Source organism: Plecotus auritus (assembly GCF_963455305.1).
Source record: "Plecotus auritus genome assembly, chromosome: 10".
NCBI classification, from domain to species: Eukaryota; Metazoa; Chordata; class Mammalia; order Chiroptera; family Vespertilionidae; genus Plecotus; species Plecotus auritus.
Genome location: NC_137785.1, coordinates 14442227 through 14467939, shown reverse-complemented (window position 1 = coordinate 14467939; position 25713 = coordinate 14442227). Strand labels below are relative to the sequence as shown.

Genomic DNA, 25713 nt, shown 5'->3' with positions numbered 1-25713 from the left:
AGGCCGAGCTGAGATTGATCTCTGGTCTGACAAGCCCCAGAATGTGCTCACAGTGGGGCACCCGGGCATCCAGTTCCCTACCTTCTCCAGCCCATTGAGCACGGGGATGAGGAAGCGGACATCTGGCAGCCGCTTGTGGTAGAGATCCCGGACGCGCTTCACCAGCTCCGGGGAGGGCGGGACTGCAGGCAGAATGAGGAGGAGGCACGGGTGTTGGGGTGGGGAGGCACTGAGAGGGGAGAGATAGTGGGGGGGGGGGAGGTGGGGGGAGAGGAGGGGAGGAACAACTTCAATTCAGAGCAGGAATCCTTGGCCCTTGGTTTTTCAAGTGCATTTAGCCATACACTGTCCTAGATGCAGAAACTGAGGTCCAGGGGTGGGGAGGGACCACAAGAGGTCCAACCATCTGGGGACCCAGCAGCTTTAATCCCCAGGTCCTGGGAGGGGGAGGGGAGGCCTGGGCAATGGAGGGAAGGATGACAGGCAGGACTCCCAGGGGGCACCTTTGTCTGTGAGGCTGTGCAGACATCTCGTGACCAGAGTCTCTGCCCCCTTGGGGCAGTTTTCCACCAGGAGCAGCAGCTCTGGCGAGTTCATGCCCATTCCTCGGATCTAGAGGGAGAGAGGAGACAGGGAGGCCTGAGCAAGGGGCTGGGCGATGTGGGGAGGACGAGGGGCCCACGGTGAAAGGTCAGGGAGACCCAAGTATCAAGGGCAGGGTGGCTAGGGGGTGCTGGGACTCTGGGGTAAGAACTGGTGACAGATCTTAAGAGTTCTCATCTCTAGAAAGAGAAATTTAACGACGTGAACTAAACTTACTGCTACAATCATTTCTCAATATACACATATATTAAATCATTACGATGTATACCTTAAACTAACACCACATTATAGGACAATTTCATCTCAACAGAACTGGGGGGTGGGGGGAAAGAGCTGGAGACAGTGATCCGAGAATGGGAAACCTGGGGAAGGTGGGGGGGCAGGGCAGAGCATCTTGGTCTCTTGCACCCAATCTCACACGGATGCACCTCCTGCGGCGTGTCGGCCTTCGCAGCACCAGCTTCCTACGTGCAGGCCATGCCTTTTCTCAGTGTCGTCTCTACCTAACCTGACCTTCCATTTCTCAGTGAACTGTCCTGGCTTCCGAAGGCATGAGTGACACCTGCCCCCCTTCCGGGGCTGCCAGGGCTCCAGCGTGGCTGCTGCCCCCGGGAGCACCCCGCACAGGGAGCGGAGGGCCAGGCTCCACGCGACTGCGCCTCCTCTGCCACACGCGTGAGTGGGACCGACAAGTCTTTGGCCTCCAGGAGCCGCACTCCAGGGGCTCCCCTTCAGGCCGGGAAGACTGCTTCCCGCTCACACGAGCCTGTCATCCCCATTTACAGGGAAGGACAGGCTGGATCCGGGTGGCAGGCATGTGGGGATTAAGATACATACTCTCCTTTTGATTCTGTTGGGAATGTTCCGTAATAAAAGTATCGGAGGCAGACATGAGAGTGGTTTCAAATCCAGCTGCAAATTGGCAGGACAGACAGACATTCCAGATCCCAGGTGCCAGTTTGCAACTGAGTTGCTTCTCATGGGGGTGACCCTGCGACTCCAGAGGCAGGGGAGGGCCAGCTCATAAATGACATGTTTACATGAATTCCTACAACAAACTCAGGGACTGCACCCCGCCCGCCCTGCCATGCGCAGAGTGAGAAAGTGAGAGGCAGCTCAGCCTGTGTGGCTCAGTGGTTGAGGAATGACCTCTGAACCAAGAGATCATGGTTCGATTCTCAGTCAGGGCACATGCCCAGGTTGTGGGCTCAATCCCCAGTGGGGGGAGGGGGGGTGCAGGAGGCAGCTGATCAATGATTCTCTTGGGCCCTGGCTGGTTTGGCTCAGTGGATAAAGCATCGGCCTGCGGACTTAAGGGCCCCGGGTTTGATTCTGGTCAAAGGCACATGCCCAGGTTGTGGGCTTGATCCCCAGTAGGGAGCATGCAGGAGGCAGCCAATCAGTGATTCTCTTTCATCACTGATGATTCTCTCTCCCTCTCTCTTCCTCTCTGAAATCAATAAAAATATATTTAAAACAATGATTCTCTCTCATCACTGATGTTTCTATCTTTCCCTCTCCCTTTCTCTCTGAAATCAATAAAAATATATTGGAAAAAAAGAAAGAAAGTGAGAGGCAGAATGTGAACTCAGGTCTGTCCAACTCCAGGCTCTAACTGTGGGGCCACCCTGCTGTCTTCTCACGAACGACGGACGTGTCTACGACCCACAAGCTGCAGAGCAGCTGGGCCCAGAGTGACAACCCTTAGAGCTTAGCTCCCGCCGAGGTGGAGACATCAGGAGGTGGGGCCTCACCGGCTGCTCAATGACCCTCAGCACCGTCCGCTTGATGTCGGCGATGGCCTCAGTGTACACAGCTGCCAGTTCGTGGATCAGTTTGTGGTTCTGAGGTAGGAGGGCCAGGTAGAGGTACAGACACTGCTTCACTGTCTCGTCGGTCCAGGGTGCCGCCACCTCTGATGGGGCAGGAGATGGGATCAGGCTGGTCCATTCCCCTCCCACTCCTTCCCACGCCCCGTGCCTGCCCCTTCTTGGGGGCAGTCAGAGAAGAGAATGGGGCCTGGAAGCAGACTGTCCTAGGGCAGGAAGCCAATCATCAGGGAAATGGGGTGGGATCAGGACTGCCCCCCTTTTAGGAACCTCTGCACTGAATTCCCACCTCGTCCCCTCTGACCACCAATCCACACGGCAGCCGGTCGTCCCCTGCCCCTCTCCTGCTCAGGGCACACGAGTGCTCTGTGCCCTCAGCAGTAAGTCCCAGCTCCTCAACTTGCTCCACCTGCCAGGCCTGTGGGGCAGCCTCGGCCCCTGGGGCTCTGTGCTCTGACAGCCCCCCCGCCCCCCGAGTCCTCACTGGGAGGCTCCGCCTGGAGCGCTGCTGCCCAGCTCTCCTTTTGCGCCTCCTCGCCTCGGGGCCGCGCGTGGCCAGTGCCTCTCGTGGCAGCGGCCCCAGCACCCAGGCTGTGCCAGGCTCCTGCGCTCCCAGGAGGCCCTGTGCTTCCCTCCAAGCCTGAACCTTCCATTTTAATGGCTCATTTTCTTAGGGCCCAGGTCTCCCCATCTGTAGTTCTGGGGGGTGGGGGGGGATCAGGCCTTTGCTGAGGGAACAGGCGATGATCCTGCCAGCCCCTCCTGGAGCCCATGGCTAGCTCTCCCGTCCTCCGGCTCTCAGCGCAACTGTCCCTTCCTCCAGGACACTCTTCCTGACCCCTCGGGTTGGGCCAGGTGCCCCCCTGAGCTCCTAAGCTCCTTGGTTTCGCCATCCTAGGCATGCTGGTCTGGTTATCACCCTGTTGTATTCCCCAGTGGGCGGGGGCGGGGCTCAGCTTGGATCCAGCTGTTTCCAGGGTCCAGTCCAGAGCCTGGGTCACAGCACGTGCTCAACAGGCATCTGATGAATCTGCACCAAACCTGTGTCCTTGTCGGCTCCAAACAGCACCGATGGCGGGTTGGGGTGGACCAGGAGCTGCAGGTAGTTGAGGGCAAATTTCTCTACATACTCTCGCAGCTGTTCCTTCTCATACATGCGCTTGATGAACAGCAGGGCCTGGGAGCGCACCTGTGGAGAGTGGTGGCAAGACGGTGAGCCGACACTGGCAGCACCAGTGTGAGCGGGCCCACGCTTGAGAAAGGCCAGGCCCAGCTGAGTTACCTGCGCCCCAGGCTGTGAACCCACTCAGCGTCCCGCCTCGCCTCGCTGCCTACCTGCTCAGCCCCACCCCGTACCACTTGTCTTGCTTGCTACGCTCCAACCAGAATGAGCTTTCCTCAGTTCCTCCAAGGGGACAGCATTCGCCCTGGCTGTGGGACTTGGCAGAGGTTCCCACTGTTTGGGATGCCTGCCACGGGCCATATCCTGGGTCCCTCAGACATCACCTGCTGGGAGCCCTGAGCACAGATAGGGGCTGGGCCCCAACAGCACCTCAGGCCGAGCCGGAGCACACTGAGGGTCTGCCGAGCGAATGGCCACGGGACACCAGGAAAGGAGCTGGCATGAGGCTGCCGCAGGGATGGGTCCAGGCCCTCTCGGCACATGCACACACATGTTGTTCCCTCTGCCCAGAGCACACCGTCTGTGCACCTGTCAGGTCTCGGCTCACACGCCTCCTTCTCCAGAAGCCTTCTTGACCCCCTCCCTGCCCACCCCCATCCGATGGGTCAGGGTTCCCAGCCACCCACGCTGTGTCACTGCCCGCCGACAGGGCACACTGCCCCTCCCCTGGTCAGCGCCAGGCTTTAAGAGGGGCTCACCCACACGGGCAGAGTAAGAGCAGGAATGGGACTGCCCTTCCTGGGAGGGTGAGTATACATGTGTGCACATTCTAGCAGCTTCGTGACATCACACGTGGAAAAACAAACACCACCCAGCAACTGCTGCGAGAAGGGCACCTCCAGGGGAGAGGGGCGGAAGGAGGCTGGGTCCTCAGGGCAGGAAGGGCTGCAGGAAGCCCAGCCGGACGGCGGGGCATCACCTTGTCCTTCTCGTGGGAGCTGAGGTCCAGCAGGACATGCAGGTACTGGAACTGGCGGGACGGGCGCTTGAAGATCAGGTCTCGGAGAGTGGACATGCCCAGGTAGGTGCGACTCTGGCAAGAGGGAGGGACCAGGCTCAGGTCGCCTGCGGGGAGCCTTGGGGTGGCTCCCTTGCCTTGCCCAGATCTGGACCTGCCTGCACACACCCTTCCACAAGGCCTCGGCTGGGTGCCCCTCAGACCCCACGCAGGGCCGTCCCCGCCACAGGCTGCAGGGGACAGAGGGAGCGCTGCCCTGCCTCACCTCATCCTCGCAGTACTTGCGAATCACCTCCAGGGCACTCTCCGTGATCAGTGGCGCCTCCAGCACAACCTTGGTGAAGATCCTGCAAAGGGAGGGACGGGGCGGCTGCAGAGGACGCCTGGCCCCCCAGTTCCTCTGAACCACAGAGCTCAGAGGCGGCCCGCCCGCCCTCCCACAGCGGCGCGCGCAGCCCACTTATAGCTCCGAGGGCAACAGAGCAGGCTTCACACGTTGCCAGCTGGGTGACCTGGGTGGAGACTTCACCTCTCTGAAACTCAGTTTCTTCCCTTTGTCAACTGGGGACTCCGAGCTCTCCTCACTTAATACAGCAACAGGAGGGAAAGATGGGGGTTGCTATTTTAGATGTGGAGGCCACAAAAGAGATAACGACGGAGTCAACGCTGGTGGGTGAGAAGGAGCCAGCCATGCAGTGTGGGGAGAGCATTCCAGGTAGAAAGAACAGGAAGTACCAAGCCCTGAACTTGGCATGTTCAAGAATAGACGACAGAGGCCAGTGTGGTCAAAGTCTGGGGGTGGCAAGGAGCAGAGGGGCAAAAAAAAGAGGCTAAAGAGGTAGGTAGGGATTGGATTCCACAAGGTCCCAGGGCATGGGAAGGCGCCTGCAATTTATGCCGAGAGCAATGGAGAGCCAGAGAAGGATTTTAGTGGGCAAGCAGCACAGGATTTGCGTTATCCAGTGTCCCCTGGCTGCTGGGTGGAGAACGGATAGATAAGCTGGAGGCTGAGAACACAGAGGAAGGCACAGAACCGGTTCAGGCGAGATGGGGCTGGAGAGAAGCCTACGAGGCAGCACTGCTATTTACAGGTGAGAAAAAGGAGGCCCAAAGGGGGAGTGGCAGGGCTGTCAGGTGCAAACAGCCGCTGGAGATCAAGCCCGGTGTGACCAGAGCCCACACCGAGCGCCCTTCTATGGGCCTCCAGCCAGTGGGGAGAAGGGAGAAGGACGGACACGTGCGGGGCTGACTGGGTGGGAGCTGGCCAGGATCTGGAAAGGAAAGGCGGGACACAGGAGGGGGATGCTTGGGGACAGGAGGGTGCAGGGCCGCCCCTCACCCATCCTTCTGGTCTGGCTTCTCCTGCAGGCCGGAGAGCAGGCGGATGAGGCAGTCCTCGTACTTGTCCAGGGAGCCCGAGGTACCAGCTGCGAGGTAGGCATTGTACTCCTGGTAGAGCCAGGCGAAGGCCAGGTCCAGGCGGGCCCGTATGTCCTCCAGAATGAAGGACAGGACCTCAGCCTTCAGGCCCGAGTCGAACTGGGTCACGAGGCTGGCCAGGATCTTTATGCGCACCTGACAGGAGAGCGAGCGCGTCGGCATGCAGTGGGCAACTCCTGCCCAGGCTCAGAGCACCCCAGTGCAGACCCGAGGTTAAGTGAGGAAGGCAAGGTGGAGAGCCTTATGCCCAGCAGGTCCCATTGTGGGGGCGGAAAATGAAAAGGAGAAAAAAGTCAATCATTATAGAATAAAACGAGTTTCTAGGAGCAGGACCCATGCACTTAAATACACCAAAAAAGATCTTGAAGGATTCCTGAATTTGTCTAGGGAGGGGGATAGGGTGCAGATATCTATCTGTATAGCCTGGAGTTCTTTAAATTTTTTTTTCTTTTTAAAAAAAATATATTTTTATTGATTTTAGAGAGAAAGGGAGAAAAAGAGAGAAACACCAATGGGTTGCCTCCCATCTACAACCCGATTGGTGATCGAACCTGACACCCGGGCATGTGTCCCAACCAGGAATTGAACGGAGACCTTTTGGTGCATGGGACGACGCTCAACCGAATGAGCCACAGCAGCCAGGCCTGGAGATCTTTTTTAACAGAGTGTTTACATACTACTTGGTTCATTAAAAACAAACTTGCCCTGGCCAGGTGGCTGATTTGGTTGGAGCGTTGTCCTCTACACCAGAAGGCTGCAGGTCCGATTCCTGATCAGGGCACACACCTAGGTTGTGGGCTCCATCCCCGTTGGAGGCGTGTACGAGACGCAACTGATCAGTTTCTTTCTGATACTGAAGTTTCTCACTCTTTCTCTCCCGTCCTCTCTCTAAAATCAATGAACATGTCCTCAGGTGAGGATAAAAAAAAAAACTTCAAAAAATGGGAAGTCACTTGACTGAGGTTACACTGCCAGCAAGTGACAGAACTGGGATTTAAACCGGGTATGTGTGAATCTAAATAATAAGAATAAAAATAGTGTTCAGCACAGAGAACACAACAGCAGCCTTCCGTGTGTGTGTGTGTGTGTGTGTGTGTGTGTGTGTGTGTGTGTGTCTTCCTTGCAGCCAGCCCTGTGCTGAGTGAGAGCACGTGCGGTCCACGCACTTCCTCCTCCGCTATCTGCGTGGATATGGAGGACGGGAGGCTTGGAGAAGTGGTCAGCAGGTGAGCGGCCGAGCTGGGAATGAGAGCCAGGGAGGGGCGTGTCTCTGCTGTGAGGTAGGCTCTAGGACAGGGACTGGAAAGATGATTTGGGGGGACAGGGCACACCTGGGCCGCCCCGCTGCAGGCCACAGCCTTCTCAGCCCGCAGGATCCGCTTCACAGCGCCCAGCTTCATGGCCTCGACCTGGGCGTCCGTCAGGGGCTTCAGGACATCGCTCAGACGGAAGATTTTCTTGCGCCCCCCGGCACCTGCCAGCCTACGTGGGAGAGACGACAGGAACAGAGACTCGGAAGGTCCTTTCTGAAGCTCGGGCCCAGCCGTGACTCTCCAGGCCACGCAGAGACACCGCACAGACACCGCAGAGACACTGCACACTGCCTGCCTAACGCCCCTGTGACCCTGCGGCACGGCAGAGCATGGGGTAATGAGGGGGAGAACACTCTTGTTTGTGTAAAGGGTGTCGCAGGGAGAGCGGCCATGAAGAGGCAATGAGGGAGCGGAGGTCTGAATGAAGAGGGGACAATTCGCACAAATTCTAGGCAGGAAGAACAGGAAGTGCAAAGGCCTTCAAGTGGGGACAAGAGGGGAACAGAGAGCCTGGAGGGGCAGTAGGTCAGCACAGCCCCGCTGACTGGACACTGGGCAGGGACCGGCTGGATTTTGGGTCTGTGAGGGAGGTAATAACGAGGACAGTGATGGTCACAACCAACAGCACTTATGACATGTTAGGAACCATGATCACTCTCAACCCTAAGAGTTAATTATCTAACCATGACTGTGAACTCAATTTAATTCTCTCTTGATCCTTAGAGACAGAAAATATTATCCCAGTTTTATACATAAGAGGATGTTTTTATGTAAAGAAATCCCACAAACTCCTAAGGCCCTTGTCAGCATATCTAACTGGCTACGGCATTGACTCAGGCACCAAAGGGTGGTGGGTTTGATTTCTGGTGAAGGGCACGTAGTGGGTTGCAGGTTTGAACCTCAGCTCTGGTAGGGTGGGTATAGGAGGCAACCAACCCTTCCTTCCACTCTCTAAAAAAAAAAAATCAGCCCTGGCTGGTTTGGCTCAGTGGATAGAGCATCGCCTGAGGACTGAAGGGTCCCAACATTTGATTCTGGTCAAGGGCACATGCCAGGTTGTGGGCTTGATGCCCAGTGGGGGTCATGCAGGAGGCAGCCGGTCAATGATTCTCTCTCATCACTGATGTTTCTGTTTCTCTCTCCCTCTCCCTTCCTCTCTGAAGTCATTAAAAAGAAAAAAAGACTCTGTCTCTGTTTGTCTTTGTCACACACACACACACACACACACACACACTCACCCCAGCACCTGCAGGGCACTCACCGGGGCTGCGTGACGGGGATGATGGGCTCTGGCCTTCTCTTGGCCTGGGGCGCCTCCTCCTCCAGAGTGGCCATGGAGCCCAGGGAGCCCACCACCGAGATGGCCTGGCCCTGGGCCGACAGGCGTCGCTTGATCAGGACACTCTCAGGCTTCACCACCTTCTCCTCCTTGGGCTCCTCCTTGCACTGCTTGGTCTGCTCCACACCTGAGAGGGCGGCGCAGACAGGCTCCAGGCCCGTTCACACCCACGTGCTCCCATGCAAGACCCTCCCGTGTCCCAGGCTCTGTCCTAAGCCTCGGACACAAAACTCATTTAAACCTGCAAAACGCATGTCTGGAACAGGTAGGCTTTGTGTCCTTTGCAATACAGCAACAGAGGCTCCGACTAGAAATGCCATTCACTGCTGGAGGGGCTGATGGAACAGCCACTTCGGAAAGTGGAAGAACATTTAATGGCAACAACATACCCTGACACGTGACCCAACAACTCCATTATATACTCAGGATAAATGAGGGCACGTGTGCATCAAAACATTTACACACAAATGTTCACAGCAGCCTTACTCACAACGGCCCAACATGGGAAACCACCCACAGGTGCGTCAGCAGGACGGTGGATAAACAAATGGACCCGTGCACCTCAGGGAGTAATACTGAGCAAGAAAATATAAACTATGGTTCACACGTCAACACGGATGAATCTCCAGGACTTCTGCTGAGCAAATGAAGTCAGCCTTTCCATGATCCATTTCTATGAAGTTGGAGACTAGAGAACCCTAATCTCTGGAGACAGAAACCACACCAGTGGGCACCTATGGAGGGAGGATGTGGGAGTGCTGACCAGAGGAACTTTTTGGAGTAGAAATGTCTCTCTTCCCACTGCATCGTCATCTGGGTGGTAGTAACTGCTGCGCTCACTTGGTAAAAATTCACACTTAAGAGCTGTGTGTTTGGCCCTGGCCGGTCTGGCTCAGTGGATAGAGCATCAGCCTGTGGACTGAAGGGTCCCAGGTTCAATTCCAGTCAAGGGCACATGCCTGGGTTGTGGGCTCGGTCCCCAGTAGGGGGCGTGCAAGGAGGCAGCTGATCAATGATTCTCTCTCATCATTGATGTTTCTATCTCTCCCTTCTTCTCTGAAATCAATAAAATATATTTTTAAAAAAGAGTTGTGTGTGTCACTGAATATAATTTGTAACTCAATAGTACGGTTGACATGAGAAAACACCTGAGACTCGCCCTTTTGCTCAGTAGGTAGAGCGTCAGCCTGCAGACTGAAGGGTCCCAGGTTCAATTCCAGTCAAGGGCACATGCCTGGGTTGTGCACTTGGTCCCCAGTAGGGGGCAGCATGGAGGCAGCTGATCAATGATTCTCTCTCATCATTGATGTTTCTCTCCCTCCCTCTCTCGTCCTCTCTGAAGTCAATAAAAAATATTTTTAAAAAACCACACAAAAACACCTGAGGCTCAGAGAGGTTAAGAAACTTAGCCCAAGTCATACAGCTACTGAGTGACTGAGCAGTCTGGTTCAACTTAGTCATCAAACCCAGTCTGTTGGATTTCAAAGTCCAGGGTCTAAAATACTGAGCACTTAATAGATCTACAGGATCTGTAACTATTTCATTATTATTTTAAATATATTTTTATTGATTTCAGAGAGGAAGGGAGAGAGATAGAAACTTCAATGATGAGAATCACCGATCGGCTGCCTCCTGTAGATCTGTAATTATTTATTAACACCTAAAATCTCATGTGATTTCATCTGCTCCACCATGAGGAAGGGCTCTTCCAGGAAGGAGAAACCAGGAGGCACAGGGCCAATCCCTGGTCTCAGTCGGCTCCGTGTGACACTCACCTGGCCCCAGTCCTGCGGCCGTCATCTGTGTGGCCATGAGCCGAGCCAGGTGCTTGATCTGGGCTTCGGTGCCTGCCGACTCCACTGGGGTGTAGATGGCTTGAAAGGAGGCAGGCATGACCTCAGGCAGGTACACCATGCTGATGAGGACCTGTGGGTGCCCAGGAAGAGGAGCCTTTCTTTACTCATTGATTTGATAAATGTGGGCTCCATGCCCAGGCCACTGGGGAAATGACAGACCTGGGCCTACTCTCATGGAGCTCAGACTCCTGGGGCAGTCAGAGGGGCCACGAGTAATGATGCAGTGTGGTGCGTGATGGGGGAAGGTGAAGGGGCCATAAGATACATCAGGAGGCCGGGGACAGCTCTGGCTCCCCGAGGAACGGGCACCTAGGCTGAGGACTGAGAGGAGGATAAGAATCCGGCTGGCAAAGGGTGAAGTCTTGCTGTGGGAGGGGGTATGTATTTCCGGTACAGGAGCAGCATGGGTGGAGGCAAAGAGGCAGCAGAGCTAGGACACTGCCCAAAGAGTGGAAGGAGGTTCAGTAAAAAATGTAACATGGACCAGAAAGTGACTTAAAAAAAAGTCAGTACCTAACAAAGCATATCCATGTCTGTCAGGAAATCCTAACAGAAGATAATCTCAAACTAAGTTTAAACTTGGAAGTTTAAGCACATACTTTAAGTAATAAAATAATTACAACAAAAAGATAATGAGTTTCATAAGTATAAATCAAAATGTGTAGGCTGCAGCCAAAATGATACTTAGATGGAAAATCAGATCCTTAAATGTTTACATTGGAAAAGAGAAAACTAATAACCAAGAATTTAACTTAAAACTGTGGGGAAAAAACATTCAAAGAAAGTGGAAGGAAAGAAAGAAAAAAGACAGCAGAATAAAACAGAAAAGGTTACAGAAAGACTATCAACAACAATTAAGAGCCAGTTCTTGGAAACCACTGAAAACAAGCAAATCTATGGCAAGATTGAACTAAAAAAAAAAAAAGAAAAAAGGAGTAAGCACAGAGTGGCACATTACTACAGCAGGTATTGTAAAAACAAAGAATCCTGTAAACAACTTCCTGCCAATTATTTGAAAAGGACCATTTCCCAGTATTATAGGATAGACAAGGTATGAGTTAATGGAAGCCAAGTCAGACAGGGACTGAGGCAAGTTGAATTTAAGTTTTAGCTACAAGAAAACAGAGGGCCATGGCAGGGATCTGAACAGGGAAGTGTCATGACTTGCATGTTAGAAAAATGCGACAGCCAGGAAGTAGGCGGGTGGTGCTCCGGGTGAAAGGGTGGGGCCTGGACCAAGCCGGGGTCTGGGGATGCAGAAGAGGGGCAGGATCGGGGGGAGGCAAAGAGCTTAACTCCCAGGTTTCTGGCTTAGAAACCAGGAGGCTGGTGTGCCGAGGACACAGGAGGGGCCACGGCCTGTAGAGAAGTGTAGAGAGAAATGTCTAAGTTTAGTTTTGACATGTTGAGTCTGAGATGCCTGTGGAACATCCGAGAAAGAGCAGGAGATGGCTGCATACCCAGGCCTGCAGCTCACCAGAGAGCTGAGCTGGAGAGCAAACTCCTTCTCGCCACTATCATGACAGAAGTTCCACTCCATTCACCAACAACTAACCCCGTGGGGTCTCCAGGCAGAGAGAAGGGAAGCTGAGGGTGACTGCTGACAAGCGTGGGGAGACGCATTCTTCCACGAGCACCCACCAGAGAGGTCTGGGTGCTGCGACAGCCGGAGGACAGATGTGAGATTCACCTCCCCCAACCCCAATCAGCTCAATCCAGCAGTTTGTTCTCTGGAGCAGGGAAACTTGGGGAATCTGAGGAAAATGCTGGCCAACCTGCTCCCCAATGCTAATCCCACACCACTTAGCACACAAGTCATGGGGTTAACTCTAGTTAATACACCCCTGCCCCTGGGGTGAGCGTGAGAGTGAATGGTTTGGATGGGAACTCAGACCACCTAAAGAGGAGCTGTAGGGGTGGTGACCAGTGACCCCTGAAGGAGGAAAGGTCAGAGAAGAGGTCCAAGGGCCCACTGGCCGCCGCCCCCCCCCCCCCCCCCCCCCCGCCGCCAACTAGAACAGAGGGTGTTTCAGGACTGATGCCATCTGCAGAGGTGAGAGTGTGGAGTGGAGGCAGGAAGAGGACTACAGACCCTTCCTCCCTGCCCTGTGGGGAACGGCCCCACCCTTCCTCACCAGGTTGGCCACATTGTCGGGTGTCAGCAGAGGCTGCAGGAATTCGGCTGTGATGTCTGTGTCTGATTGGCCCGAGATCTGGGCTGAGACCTTCGAGGTTCCCGATGGGCCTGGTTCCAAGTCCTTGTCCTCGTCGTCTTCCCCCAGGTTGGGCTCTGGGAGAGAGGAGACAGATGCTGGCTCTAGAGAGGAAGCAGGTCCTCCCTCCTCCCAGGGAGCCAGCGGCCCCTGCCTCCACAGCCTCAGCAGCCAGGAGCAGTGCAGTGGACGAAGACCTGGTTGCAGGCCTGGCTCTGCCATCAAGGGGCCGTATGACCCTGGGGAACTAACTGCCTGTCTCCAGGCCTCAGTTCTCATCTGGGAAATGGGACCAAGTCAGCCCAGCCCAGCTGATCACACTAAGCTCCAAGAAGATAAAAACTGGTTAACTAATAATTTCCAGAGCTTTACTGTTTAAAAACCTCTATCTTTGAAATAGTGCTCAACGTCACCAGGTTCGGGGAAATGCAAACAACCCAGTAAGAGCATTTTTGCCTCTATGACGGACACAACAATAAAAAGGTTGCCCAGCCTGTGCTGCGCAGTTGGCTGAGCATCGTCCCAGGCACCAAGGGACTGCAGGTTTGATTCCCAGCCAGGGCACATGCCGGGTTGTGAACTCGATCCCCCCAGTAGGGGGCAGCCAATCAAAGATTCTCTGTCATTGTTGATGTTTCTCTCTCCCTTCATCTCTGAAATAAAAAATATATTTAAAAAAGAAAAGGTTGGTATGACAGTTGTTGGTAGGGGTGTGGACTGTGGAAATGTAAACTGGTACAGCTTTTTGGAACGGCAATTTGTTATTAAGTCAAAATTTTAAATGTGCACACCTCTTCAACAGAGCCAATTCCACTTCTAGATATCCACCCTAAAAACGTCTAACTATTTTCAAGGTAAAATGTAGAGAGAATTCACTGCGGCACTGACAGCACAGAGAGGAGAAACAGTCTCCGTCAGTAGTGACAGGCTGGTTGAATACAAGCACAGGGGTTCTGGCTCAAGGAAAAACACTGATCACGTGAACCTTGGAAAAAAAGCGTTCACGAACAATCATGTTCCTTCAAGTTGTATTTATAAAAATGGAAAAACTGGAATGTTCGACAGGATGATGATTTAAGTAACTTGTAATATTGCATTAACCAAAGTCACATGTAAGTTAATTACAAAAGGTTGAACAGCTCAATAATGGGCACTTCATAGAAATGCAAATGGATAATAAATGTAAAACAGTGTGTAGCCTGACTCCAACTCAAGCAAGAAAGCAAATAAACCTAGGGTACGGCTTATACCCAGAGGTTTTAGACTGTCCAGGGCTGGTAAGAGTGGAGCGTGTAAACCCCAGTGCAGTTTTTTGGAAAACAGTTTGGCAATGGGCATCACACATTTATTTAAATGCACCCAGTAGCAATGGGCACAGATTTAATCCGTGCCACGTCCCCCCCCACCCCAGATTTGATATCTGAAACTATTCCATATCTAAAAGAAACCAGGCCTCCTTAGAGAAATGGTTGATTCCAAGGCTAGGGTAAGGAAAGTACAAAATGAGTCCAGAATATCTTACGTCAAAAATAAAGAACACTCAAAAAAACCCCACAAAAACACGTATAGGCCCTGGTCAGAGTGGCTCAGTTGGTTGGAGAGTCATCCTGTATACCAAAAGGTGGTGGGTTCAATTCCAGGTCAGAGCACGTCCCCAGGTTGCAGGTTCGATCCCGATACAGGTGTGTGCAGGAGGCAACCTATCGATGTTTCTCTCTCTAAAATCAATTAAAAACAAAACTTATAGAGCACATTAAAGGGACACAGCAACCAGCTCAAAGCCTCAATATAAGGCAATTTGGGCAACAAAATTAATCCAACAGTAATGGATCATAACCCAGAGAATAAATAAGAATCCACAAATCCATACTGGTAATAAAGTGGGGAGAAGAAAACCCTTCCTTATAGCAGAATTCCAACTAATAAATACAGAAGGAAATATTTTCGTAACCATTATAGCAATAACAGATGCAGACAGCAATCCTCAATGGATGTTAAGACCCCTAGGTCAAAGTCTGAAGAGAAACAGGTATTTTACACAGTATCTCCCTCAGCTCAGATGTACAAAGGGAAAAGGGGTACTTCTACACCAGAGAAACCAAGCGACCAAAGTTCCCATCACCAAAATGGGACAGACCGACACCTTGTGCCCCCTGATGCCAGGCAGTCAGGGCGCCGCTTCTGCATTGTTCCTGCCAAAGGCACAGAACCTGAATAAGGCGCTCAGGAGGCAAGAGCAGACAGACCCACAGGGAGGGCATCCTACCCAACAGCTGTCCTGGACTCTCCACAATGTCAAGGTGAAAGAGCAAGGCCGAGGAAGCGACCAGGGAGACAAAGAAACATGACAGTGAAATGCCATGGAGGATCCGGCCTCAGGAAGGGTACACAGGAGGTTCTGGTACTATTCTTATAACTTGTCTGCAAGCTCAAAATTATCTCAAGATAAAAAGTTCAAAGAAATAAAAAACAAAATTGGTGCACAAAAAATAACTTTAAATTATTGGTGCACAAACAATAACTTTAAATTATTGGTGCACAAAACCTTCGCCCCACCAGTCCCATTACTAGGAACTGTCCTGTGACTGGAAACATTTGCAAGCCTGTTACACTATAGAAATCTTTATACGTTAAAACACGAAACGTCCATCGTCAGGGGACTCGTTAAAACAGCCCACATGCACTCCAGACAGTTACTCCACCATTAAAAGGATGCAGTAGATTTCTATGTGCAGATATAGAATGAGCTCCTAGATGGTTACTCAGTAAATTAATGTATAGAACACTGTTTTGTATGCTTAATAATGGGGGGGGGGGAGGGAAATAGGTCTCTACCTGACTCCTTATATCAAAATTAATTCCTTATATTTTTTAATGAAAAAAAAAAAACAAAACAAAAAAACCCCACACGCACACATGATTCTTTCATACATGTTCTAGAAACAAGCATAAGTGATTTTTAAAAAATTTTTGAGTCAGGAAGGTTGCCATGATTGATACTATTGATAAGTCATGTGACCATTAAAAATTACTTAAAAAAAAATCTACTTAAACGAAATAAAAGGAGAATTCTACACATATAAGGCTAAGTGTAATACTTGGGGAGTGGTTACTTTTGGGGAGAGGGGCAAGAGGGAGACTATTTTTATTCTGTTTCTTTCTGTATAATTTAAATAATTCATAATTACTTTAGAGTATACGCTACAGCCCTAACCGGTTTGGCTCAGTGGATAGAGCGTCGGCCTGCGGACTGAAGGGTCCCAGGTTCGGTTCCGGTCAAGGGCATGTACCTTGGTTGTGGGCACATCCCCAGTGGGAGGTGTGTAGGAGGCAGCTGATCAATGTTTCTCTCTCATCGATGTTTCTAACTCTCTATCCCTCTCCCTTCTGCTCTGTAAAATATCAATAAAATATATTTTTTTAAAAAATAGAGTATACACTACACTTTAATAACTCTATTTTGATATCATTTATGTCATCACATTTACACAATGTAACTTATAATATTAATAAAAATGGAGATTAGTTTAATGAAGTAACTGAAACACTTTAACTATTGTCAGTCCCTGTCACCCCTCCTGCCAGGCCCCGCCCGGCTCCTCAGCTCACCTAGCTTCATCTTCTTGAGCGAGGAATCCGAGTCATCTCGCGGCCGCTTGCGGGCATCCTTGCTGCTGGGCATGTTGCGGGTGATCTCAGCCTGAGGTGTGCCCAGGTCCACCAACAGGGTGGTGATCTGGGCCTGGAACTCTAAGGAGGCCGGGTGCTTGAGCACATTCAACAGGTGCAACTTGAGGTTCTTGCGAACGCTGCTCACCTGAGATTTGGCCAGCGTCGGGGGCAGGTTGGCTGAGGAGAAACGGGAGGTTTCTGCTGTGGACGGAGCTCGCGGGCCTCAGTCTCACTTCCCAAGCCCCCGCAGTGCTTGCAGGCATCTCCTGAAAGTTCCTTCACCTCAGACCGAATGTGTAGCTTTCCCTCTATACAAGCTTATGCTTAAAACCCCTGAGAGGTTTTCATCAGTGTTACAACCTGATCCAAAGAGAAAACTTACCCTTCCCTATTACACATAAAGTCTCATCTCCCTCCATCTCTGGGCTGGAAATCCCAATATGCCTCCCCTGGGGATGACTACAACCATCACCTTCACCTCCAGAATGTCCCAACAGAACTGCTCCCACAGTTCACTGTGGGTCCCTGCCACCAGAACGACTCTGGAATGCCTAATAGTCACCTTGATGAGCGAGCCTCCCCTGCTCCAGAGCAAAAGAGGATGCCTGTAATGTTGCCTGCCCAGCGTCCTTCCCCCCTTCCTCGGCCAACAACACTCCCATTCTCCTTTGAGGGAACCACCCTGGCTCCATGCTCAGTCCAAATGGGCAAAGCCTCAGGGCCAGTAAGATCGCAGCAACCCGTTGGCCAGTGTGATTGGTTCAGATATAGGCCTGTAATTTCTTCTCGGCCAATCAGAAACAATGAACATCAGGTCATGGACTTTTGCTGGAATGATTGGAAAGGAGACACTCTCTCTTCCTGGGGTTGCCAAGTGAACAGAATGGAAGCCTGGAGCTACTGGGGGCCATCTTTGCTACCCCAAGGAAAGAGACACAGAAGGACCCCAACATGGAGGAAATAAACCAACATATAGAGACAGAGCCATGATCTGCACGCACTCACATCTCAACTTTCCAGTTTTGACATGTGCACAAAAGCAGAGAAAATGTACAATGAATCACCATGTACCCATCAACGTTTTGCTTATTTTGACACATGTATCCTCCCTGCTTTTTGGGGGGAGGGAGGAGAGGCTGGAATATTTTAAGGTATTTCACAGACATCTTGTCATTTCACCCACATGTACCTCAACAGTAAAGCCAGCATTGAACCAGGCTTGTCACACGCAACAGAAAGATTCCTGTGTAACCTAGAGAGCCCTTCTTTGTGTCCACCACCTACTAGATTAATGACGAATCTCTCAGGAGCCCACTACCTAGCGCTCACATTTCCTCAGCAAAGAGCCAACGGCCGGGGTAGTGGGGGAGGGGGGGACCAACCTACCATGCAGGGTTTCATAGGCCTGAATCACCTCAGACATGAATATGGGCCTTTGGCGGGCGATACTGGCGAGGGAGCCCAGCGCTGTAGTCAGGTTGATGGAGGAGATGGCGGGGTGCACCATGAACTTGAGGAGCTGCTCCAAGGCTGCCTTACCCTCTTCCCACAGCACGTCTAATGAGAGAGAGAGAGAGAGAGAGAGAGAGAGAGAGAGAGAGAGAAGGGAACCAGTTAGGAGGAGCCTTTCTCCCAGGACTCTGGAGAGAGCAGCCTTTGGGGCCAAAAGGAGAGCGACCTTGTACATGGATGGCTGTGATTGGCTGAAAAACAGAAAATGTAGTACTGATGAGTCTTATGAGACTTAATGAGTATAAAGATGTAGTGATGAGACTGCTCAAAACATGAAATAATTTTAAATATCCAACTACCAGAATCTGACTGGATGAACTGTGTTGATGTAAACGATGAGCACTTACACATGTGTACGTACACACAGAGAACTCAGAGTCCTTTGTACCACCACTCTCCTTGACCCAGTCCCCAAAAGTTAACCCTTCATAACTTTGTTGGTTATCTTTCTTTGCAAAACACTGGATAAAAAACTGAATAAACCCAGCCAGCATGGCTCAGTGGTTGAGCATCGACCTATGAACCAGACGGTCATGGTTTGATTCCCAGTCAGGGCACATGTCCAGGTTGCAGGCTCCATCCCCTGTGTGGGGAGCTCAGGAGGCAGCCAATCAATGATTCTCTCTCATCATTGATGTTTCTCTCTCTCTCCCTCTCCCTTCCCCTCTTAAATAAATAAAAATGTAATAAATAAATAAAAAATAGAATGGGATGTAACCATACTATGGAATATTGTATAGCAACTGAACATGATTTTTTTTTGTTATCCTCACCTGAGGATAACATTTAGTTTTAGAGAGTGGAAGGGAGTGAGGAGAGGGGGAGAGAGAGGGGGAGAGAGAGAGGGAGAGGGAGAGGGAGAGGGAGAGGGAGAGGGAGAGGGAGAGGGAGAGGGAGAGGGAGAGGGAGAGGGAGAAGGAGAGAGAGAGAGAGAGAGAGAGAGAGATGGATGTGAGAGAGACACATTGATTGGTTGCCTCCCTCATGTGCCCTGACCAGGTGACCAGGGCTGGGGATCGAACCCACAACCTAGGTACGTGCCCTTGACTGGGAATTGAACCCGTTACCCTTTGGTGTGTGGGCTGATGCTCTATCCACTGAGCAACACCAGCCAGGATGAACATGATTTTCATAGGGAAAGATAAAACTTAAGATAATATCGTTGAGTTAAAAAGGTTGTCAAACAATATGGAAGAACAGCAGCAGTGGAGGAATGCTTACTATGCCAGCCATATTAATTACTCACCCTAAAGTATATAATGACCCCCAATGACCAATGAAGAAACAGAATAGGGCGCTGGCCCAATAGAGCAGAGATTCAAACACAAGCCACTACACTCTAATATCTCTCAGCTGGAAATCTAAAGCATGTCCTGTTTTCTGTAAACAAAAAAAAAGTCACCAAACGTGGAAACTAGGAACACATACAGGCAGGTGTCTGTCTTTGCATGGAAACGTCTGAAGGAGACAGTATTCCTAGCAGTACTTACCGCTAGGAAGCAAGACCGGGGGTACTCTCCCTCTTACCCTCCACATTCATTGCTCAACACTTAGTGGTATCAGCATCTTACTTTCGTAATTTGCAACAGGAAAAACTAGCATTTACTGAGCACTCACCTCCTCCTGGAGCCTCACTACCAACAGTGAAAGGGTATTACCATCACCTCCGTTTCACAGAGAAAATGAAGTTCAGGGCGAGGGAACGTGCTCAAGTTCATACAGGAGTATATGTAAGTGGTGAAGCTGGGATTTGAATTTAGTGTTCAGGCGCTTAAGCATGGCATTATACTGTCTCCAGAAATTAAAAACCAAGAAAGGGAGGAGGAAGAGGAAGTGAGTGACAGATGGCACAGCTGATGGGGCGCTCACTGTATTGGATGTAGGGGTGGTCACGCGGCACGCGGTCCAGGCTGATGTCTTGCTCGTGGCGTCGGGGTATCTCTGAGTCAGCCATGCGGGGCGACAGGGTGACAATGAAGGCCTCCACGAACTTGATGGCGTGGGTACGGACACCATCATTGTCGGAGTCCAACAGCACAATGATGTCCCCGGCCATGGCGGACATCATGTCCCAGCAGGCCTCCTGGAGCTCGCTGATGACCCGTGACTTCACCATCCACTGTGAGGGGCCAGGGAGGAACGCACAGACAGAGAAATGGGGACATCAGTCGCCAGCTCTTCCACACCCAGATGTCCATAAATGATGATGAAAATTTCACGTGGCCCTGGCCAGTGTGCTCAGTGGTTAGGGAGTCGGTCTGAGACTGAAGGGTCACGGTTCGATTCCCGGTCAAGGGCACCTACCTGGGTTGCGGGTTTGCTCCCTGCCCCGTCAGTTGCGTGTAGGAAGCAACCAGTTGATGTGTCTCTCTCACAGTGATGTTTTTCTCTCTCTCTCCCTCCCATCCACTCTCTCTGAAAAGTAATGGAAAAAATATCCTCAGGTGAAGATTAACAAAAACAAACAAAAAAAATTCATTTGGAAACACTTACTGGATTACAACTCTGTCCCCAGCCCTGTGCTAAGGGATACTGGGGACAGGACCAGTGGTGATCAAGACAGATCTGGTCCTGCCCACATGAGGTTCACAGACAGTGACCACCCAGAGTGATGAAGGCTCAAATCTTAAGCAAGACAAAGGAATAAGAATGCTGACCATAAGAGGTGGAGGCAGAGACTAAAAGAATTCATCTTTACATGATCGTTAATGAATACAACATAGTGTTCTTTTCCTTACAGCACTTACTACAACCCAAATTAATATTTCTGTGATTTTTTAAAAAGTATGTTTTTATTGATTTTAGAGAGAGAGAGGGAAAGGGAGAGCGAGAGAACAGAGAGGGAGAGACAAGAGACATCGATGCAAGAGAGAAACATCGATTAGTTGCCTCCTGTACGAACCCCAACCAGAGATACAGTTGCCTCCTGTACGAACCCACAACCTGGGTATATGCTCTGACCAGGAATCGAACCAGTAACCTTTCAGTGCATAGGACGATACTCAAAACAACTGAGCCACACTGTCCAGGGCCCTGTGATTCTTTAATTAGGGTATGTCTCCCGCACTGGGCCATGAGCACCATGATGGCAGGACTGGCCCATCTTGGTCACAGAAGAGCAACTTGGGGAATGTTTGCTGAATGCAAAAACGTATAAAGAATGGGTTCATGGTGGTCCCTGACCATTAGACAACATTAACATTAGACTCCTTGTTGTCTGTTCCCAAAGACCAACAGCACCGCTTGCTCAGAAAGAATCTGATCTGACCCTGGTTTTGAACTCTACCAGATGAGTCTGCAAATACGACGGGTCAGGCCCGGATGCCCCCGGGCGGGGAGGCCTCCCACCTGCAGGGCCACCTTGTAGAGCTGGGTCATGGTGAGGATGGCCCTCTTCACCACATTCACATTCTCGTCCCTCAGGAGCATGTTGAGGTTCGCGATCAGTTTCAGCAACAGCTCGATGTCTCGCTTGCTGGGGATGGAGGAAAAAGGGCAAATCAAGTCCGTTTCTGGGCAGGTGAAAGGAACCTGGGCTCCATGAGGAAAAGGAAGTCAGGGTCAGTGTGTCAGGAGTGGAGGGGGGCAAAGGCAGGGAGTGCACCTCTCGTTTGCCAGCACATCCGGACGCTGAGAACAGTGGCTGGCACCTGCGGACACAGCTGCCCCTGAACCCTCTATCTACATTGCTCATGCAACCCCCACTTTGCCCTAATAGACCCCTGCGGTTCAAATAAGGGGCAACTGAGCTAGACACCTGTATGAATCGGGGCAACCAACTTTGTCTCATTTAAAATAGTACCTACCTCATAGCTTGTGAAAACTGCAGCAATACATGTGACGTGCTTAGAAGAGTGTAGACAGCATTTGACTACTATTAGCCATTATTACTACGTCAAAACCCTTTGCTTTACGTAACCACTCGTTTTGTTTACTAGTTTGTTTACCTAAGTCTGAGGGCTCTGAATGAGGGGAGGGACCCTTTTCAGTCTGAGCACTAGCAGAGTCTCGTTTTTTGCTGAAGGAAAGAATGGAAGGCCTTCAATATATATAATAAAGAACTTAAAGAAGGCCACACCTAGAACTCAGAACATAAATATCCTTTTCCCAGCACATTACAACCTGAAGCTAACCAGTCAAAAAATAAGAAACTCAACTGTCAGCTACATGAAAGCGGGAACAAAACCTGTTTTTACTCAGTTATATTCCTCAGCCTGCACGGATGCCTGGCACATCGCAGGCTAGTCGCACACAGCCGCTGAGTAAATTGTTCTGCTGGGGGTTTTTGCAACTCTGAAACAAATTCTCCGAGTTACAGGTGGAGGTTGAGAATTTGGGCAATGGTGTTACCCACCCAGCTTAGAATCTTAGCCCGGCCACATGCTGCTGTGTGGCCTCAAGAAACTCACTTCTTCTGAGTCAGTTTTATCTTTGGTTAAATGGGCCAAAATGCATAGTATTTTTTTGAGAGTTGAATAACAAAGTGGGTAAAGCATTTAGTACAGTGCCTGATGAGAAACTTCACAAAATAAAGGCTATTTTCTCAGTCACAAAGCATCTGGTAAATGTTTAATGAAGAAATGACTCAGCTTGAGCAAGTCCCTTTAAAATTCAGTTTCCCTTTCCATCAAAGGAGGAAAAGAAAGTCTCCATCCCCAAGGCTACGGTGAAGATGACAGGCGACCACAGAGGACAGGAGGGAGTTAAGAGTGTGTGGCAGAGTAAGCATTCCACAGGGTGACTATTCTGATTTAAATTCTTGCTCAACGAATACACAGCCAGCCCCTCCTATGTGCCAACACTGTTCTAGCCACTGGGATACAGGGTCTGCAATAGAGAAGTCCTGCCCTAGGGAGCTGACATGCTTGTGGGGATGCATCAAGGTAACGCCAAGAACACTCTAAAGAAGAGTGCAGCCTGGCCGGCGGGGCTCAGTGGTTGAGCATCAACCTATGAACCAGGAGTTCACGGTTTGACTCACAGTCAGGGCACAAACCTGGTTGTGGGCTTGATCCTCAGTGGGGGGCGTGCAGGAGGCAGCTCATCAATGATTCTCTCTCATCATTGATGTTTCTCTCTCTCTCTCCCTTCCTCTCTGAAATCAATAAAAATATATATATTTTAAAAATAAAGAAGAGTGCAGAAGGGGTGCCAGAGGAGTGGGCTGTGCTGGCAAGGCCAGGAAGGGCTTGCTGAGGAAGACAGAGGAAGGGAGGGTGTGAGCCAGGGGGCTCCCTGGAGGTGAGGTTCCTTGCAGATACACTGTTGCAAGCAGAGGAGCTATGAAGCAGAGCAGCATTTTCTGAGGAACAGCAGGGAGGCCAGGAGATGTGAGAGAAGATGAGAGAGGCCCAGGAAGAGCAAGGGTGAGGAGCGTGGGTTTCAATCTAAGTGAGACTGTGGCCAGGAGGTCTGAGAGCAGGGAGGGCCCAGATCCATCACATTTTGGCGGGATCCCTCTGTCTGCCTAGTGCAGGAGGAAGCGGGCGATGGGAACAGTGTTTCCTTTCGGGGAATTAAAGTGTTTTGGAACTACATTCTGAATGTGCTCAATGCAACTGCAGAGTTCACTTAAAAATAGTTAGTTGTCTGTCATGTGAATTTCACCTCAGGTAAACAAAGAAGGGAGTGGAGGGGGAGGCCTCACAAGGCCACTGAGGTGGCCCAGGAGCAGGTATGGCGGCTGGAGTGATAGCAAGGGAAGCGGTTGAAATGGTCAAATGCGCCAAGACCGGTTTGGCTCAGTGGATAGAGCGTCGGCCTGCGGACTGAAAGGTCCCAGGATCGATTCCGGTCAAGGGCATGTGCCTTGGTTGCGGGCACATCCTCGGTGGGGGGTGTGCAGGAGGCAGCTGATCGATGTTTCTCTCTCGTCGATGTTTCTGGCTCTCTATCCCTCTCCCTTCCTCTCTGTGAAATATCAATAAAAATATATTAAAAAAAAAAAAAAAAAAGAAATGGTCAAATGCTGTTTACATTTTGAAGGCACAGCCAGCAGTCCTCACTGATGTAGGTGACGTGTGGGAGAAGCAGGTTATCCCCGACAACTCCAAGCCTTTGACTTATTTGCTGGGGAATCTATCCGTGGGAAGGAGACTGAGTCTAGGAAGCGGAGGGCAGGCTCTGAGGGCAGGGCCAGGTGGGGAGCTACAGAGGGTGACTCCAGGGGCACTCCCAGGGGCTCCCTGCACCGCCCCATACCATGCCTCCTCGATGAAGCCGATGACGAATTTGCGCACTTCAATCGACTTATCTACTTGGAAAGCGATGATCTCCTGCCAACATCAGGAAGAAGGGGTGTCAGGGTCGTACCAGGATCCATCCCCTCACCCCTGCCCCACACCCTCTCTCTCCCATCAGTCACTCACATCCAGGAAGTTGTCCAGGAGCGTGGGATCTTTGTTGATGATCAGTTCCTGGACCTGGAAGGAGATGGGGATGGGGAGGAACACCCATGTAAAACCAGGGTCCTATCGGTGCAGACAGGAGAGTGTAGGGGACAGGAGCATGGGGTAGGCCGCAGACAGAAGACTCAGTTCAAATCCTGGCTCTGCCACTCCGCACCGTGGCCTGGCAGGGGCTTCTCCTGAGTCTCTTCTGTAAGTGGGGCTCTCACACACAACTCCTAGGGCTGCTGTGGAGCTTCATTAAGGTCCTACCAGGCCACGTCCTGGGGGACAGTGAGTACGCAATATGCACGGGGCTGAAGAGGAGAGGGACGTGCTGCAGGGCTCCTGCCTTCCTGAGGCTCGTCCGTCATCAGCTCCCCACTGTCCTTCTGTCTCTACTCCCCACCCGCACGGCCACGGTCCAGCAGGCGCGTATGACAGCGGGAACCCGTGCCCGAGGCCCTTGGCCCTGCCAGGCTCTTTGGAATCAGTGCCTCCCACAGACATTCTCATGTAAGCCCAGCGCCAGCACAGGCCTGGCTCCTATGACCCAAGGTGCTGCTGTTGAGTTACCTTCATAGCACCCCCCATGAGGATGGCCCCTCAGTACCCCACTCTACTGGTAGGGGGAGTCAGTTACACAAGGCTTCATGCTGAGCAAGTAGCAGGACTGGGGTTCTGAACTCCACCTGCATCCTGTTTTGAACCACCCCACACCCCCACACCCCTGCACAAATTTCCATGTCTTCTTTGCCTTTTGCACAAGCTATTGTGGCCTCTTCTCAAGCCCCCCTCCCACTCGTGGCTGGTTTCCGTCCTTGTCTCAGCTCAGATGTCCCCTTCCAGAAAGCCCTCCCTGAGCTCCACAGCCCCCTGGACGCCTCCTCCCCAGCTCTGCTCACTCTGGGTCCTCACTGTCACGTGACCTGCATGTCTTCCCCACTGGACAGGACCCTGGCAGGGAGGAAATGAAGGATGAAGAGCACAGGATCTGGAGCTGGAATCCAGCTCCTAGCAGAGTGACCGTGGGCTGATATTTAAGCTCTGAGACTGCTTCTCTCCCTCTAAAACGGGGATGAAATTACCCTGCCTCCCAGAGCTTTGGTGGGAATTAAAGGAGAGCAGGCCTGAACAGCACCGAGCACCACGGCAGGCATATCCTAAGTGCTGGAAGGGGGACACAGTGCTATTATCACCAGTGTCTTCTTTTTCATGGCTTCCCATGCCCCTCCCGGTGCCCTGCCTGCCCAGCAACACCCCTGCTCCTCACCTGTTTGAGCAGTGTGATCTTGGACTCACTGGTGACCAGTGCCGCCTGGTTCAGGAGATCAACCACCTAGAAGGAGGGGGAGAGGCAGGTGGTGGTGCTAATCTTGCCAGCCCAGCCCCCTCAGCACTCCCTGGGC

The 25713-nt window shown here is 51.6% G+C and overlaps 1 protein-coding gene across 2 annotated transcripts in view; it reads right to left on the bottom strand.

Moving 5' to 3' along the window:
- The window catches only part of SYMPK (symplekin scaffold protein), a 38701-nt gene that overhangs the window by 7507 nt on the left and 5481 nt on the right, over positions 1-25713 (bottom strand). Inside the window, exons 4-21 of one of the 2 annotated variants that reach the window (XM_080643545.1) lie at positions 25578-25643; positions 24287-24340; positions 24120-24193; positions 21267-21393; positions 19788-20037; positions 17793-17963; positions 16344-16583; positions 12657-12811; positions 10441-10591; positions 8588-8792; positions 7345-7495; positions 5913-6148; positions 4839-4920; positions 4535-4648; positions 3474-3621; positions 2358-2518; positions 504-612; positions 82-182 (exon numbers count right to left, since the gene is read on the bottom strand). In XM_080643545.1, coding sequence (XP_080499671.1) covers positions 82-182; positions 504-612; positions 2358-2518; positions 3474-3621; positions 4535-4648; positions 4839-4920; positions 5913-6148; positions 7345-7495; positions 8588-8792; positions 10441-10591; positions 12657-12811; positions 16344-16583; positions 17793-17963; positions 19788-20037; positions 21267-21393; positions 24120-24193; positions 24287-24340; positions 25578-25643 — 2595 coding nt within the window. The remainder of the gene's footprint in view (positions 1-81; positions 183-503; positions 613-2357; positions 2519-3473; positions 3622-4534; positions 4649-4838; positions 4921-5912; positions 6149-7344; positions 7496-8587; positions 8793-10440; positions 10592-12656; positions 12812-16343; positions 16584-17792; positions 17964-19787; positions 20038-21266; positions 21394-24119; positions 24194-24286; positions 24341-25577; positions 25644-25713) is intronic. The other variant, XM_080643546.1, reaches the window with a different exon arrangement.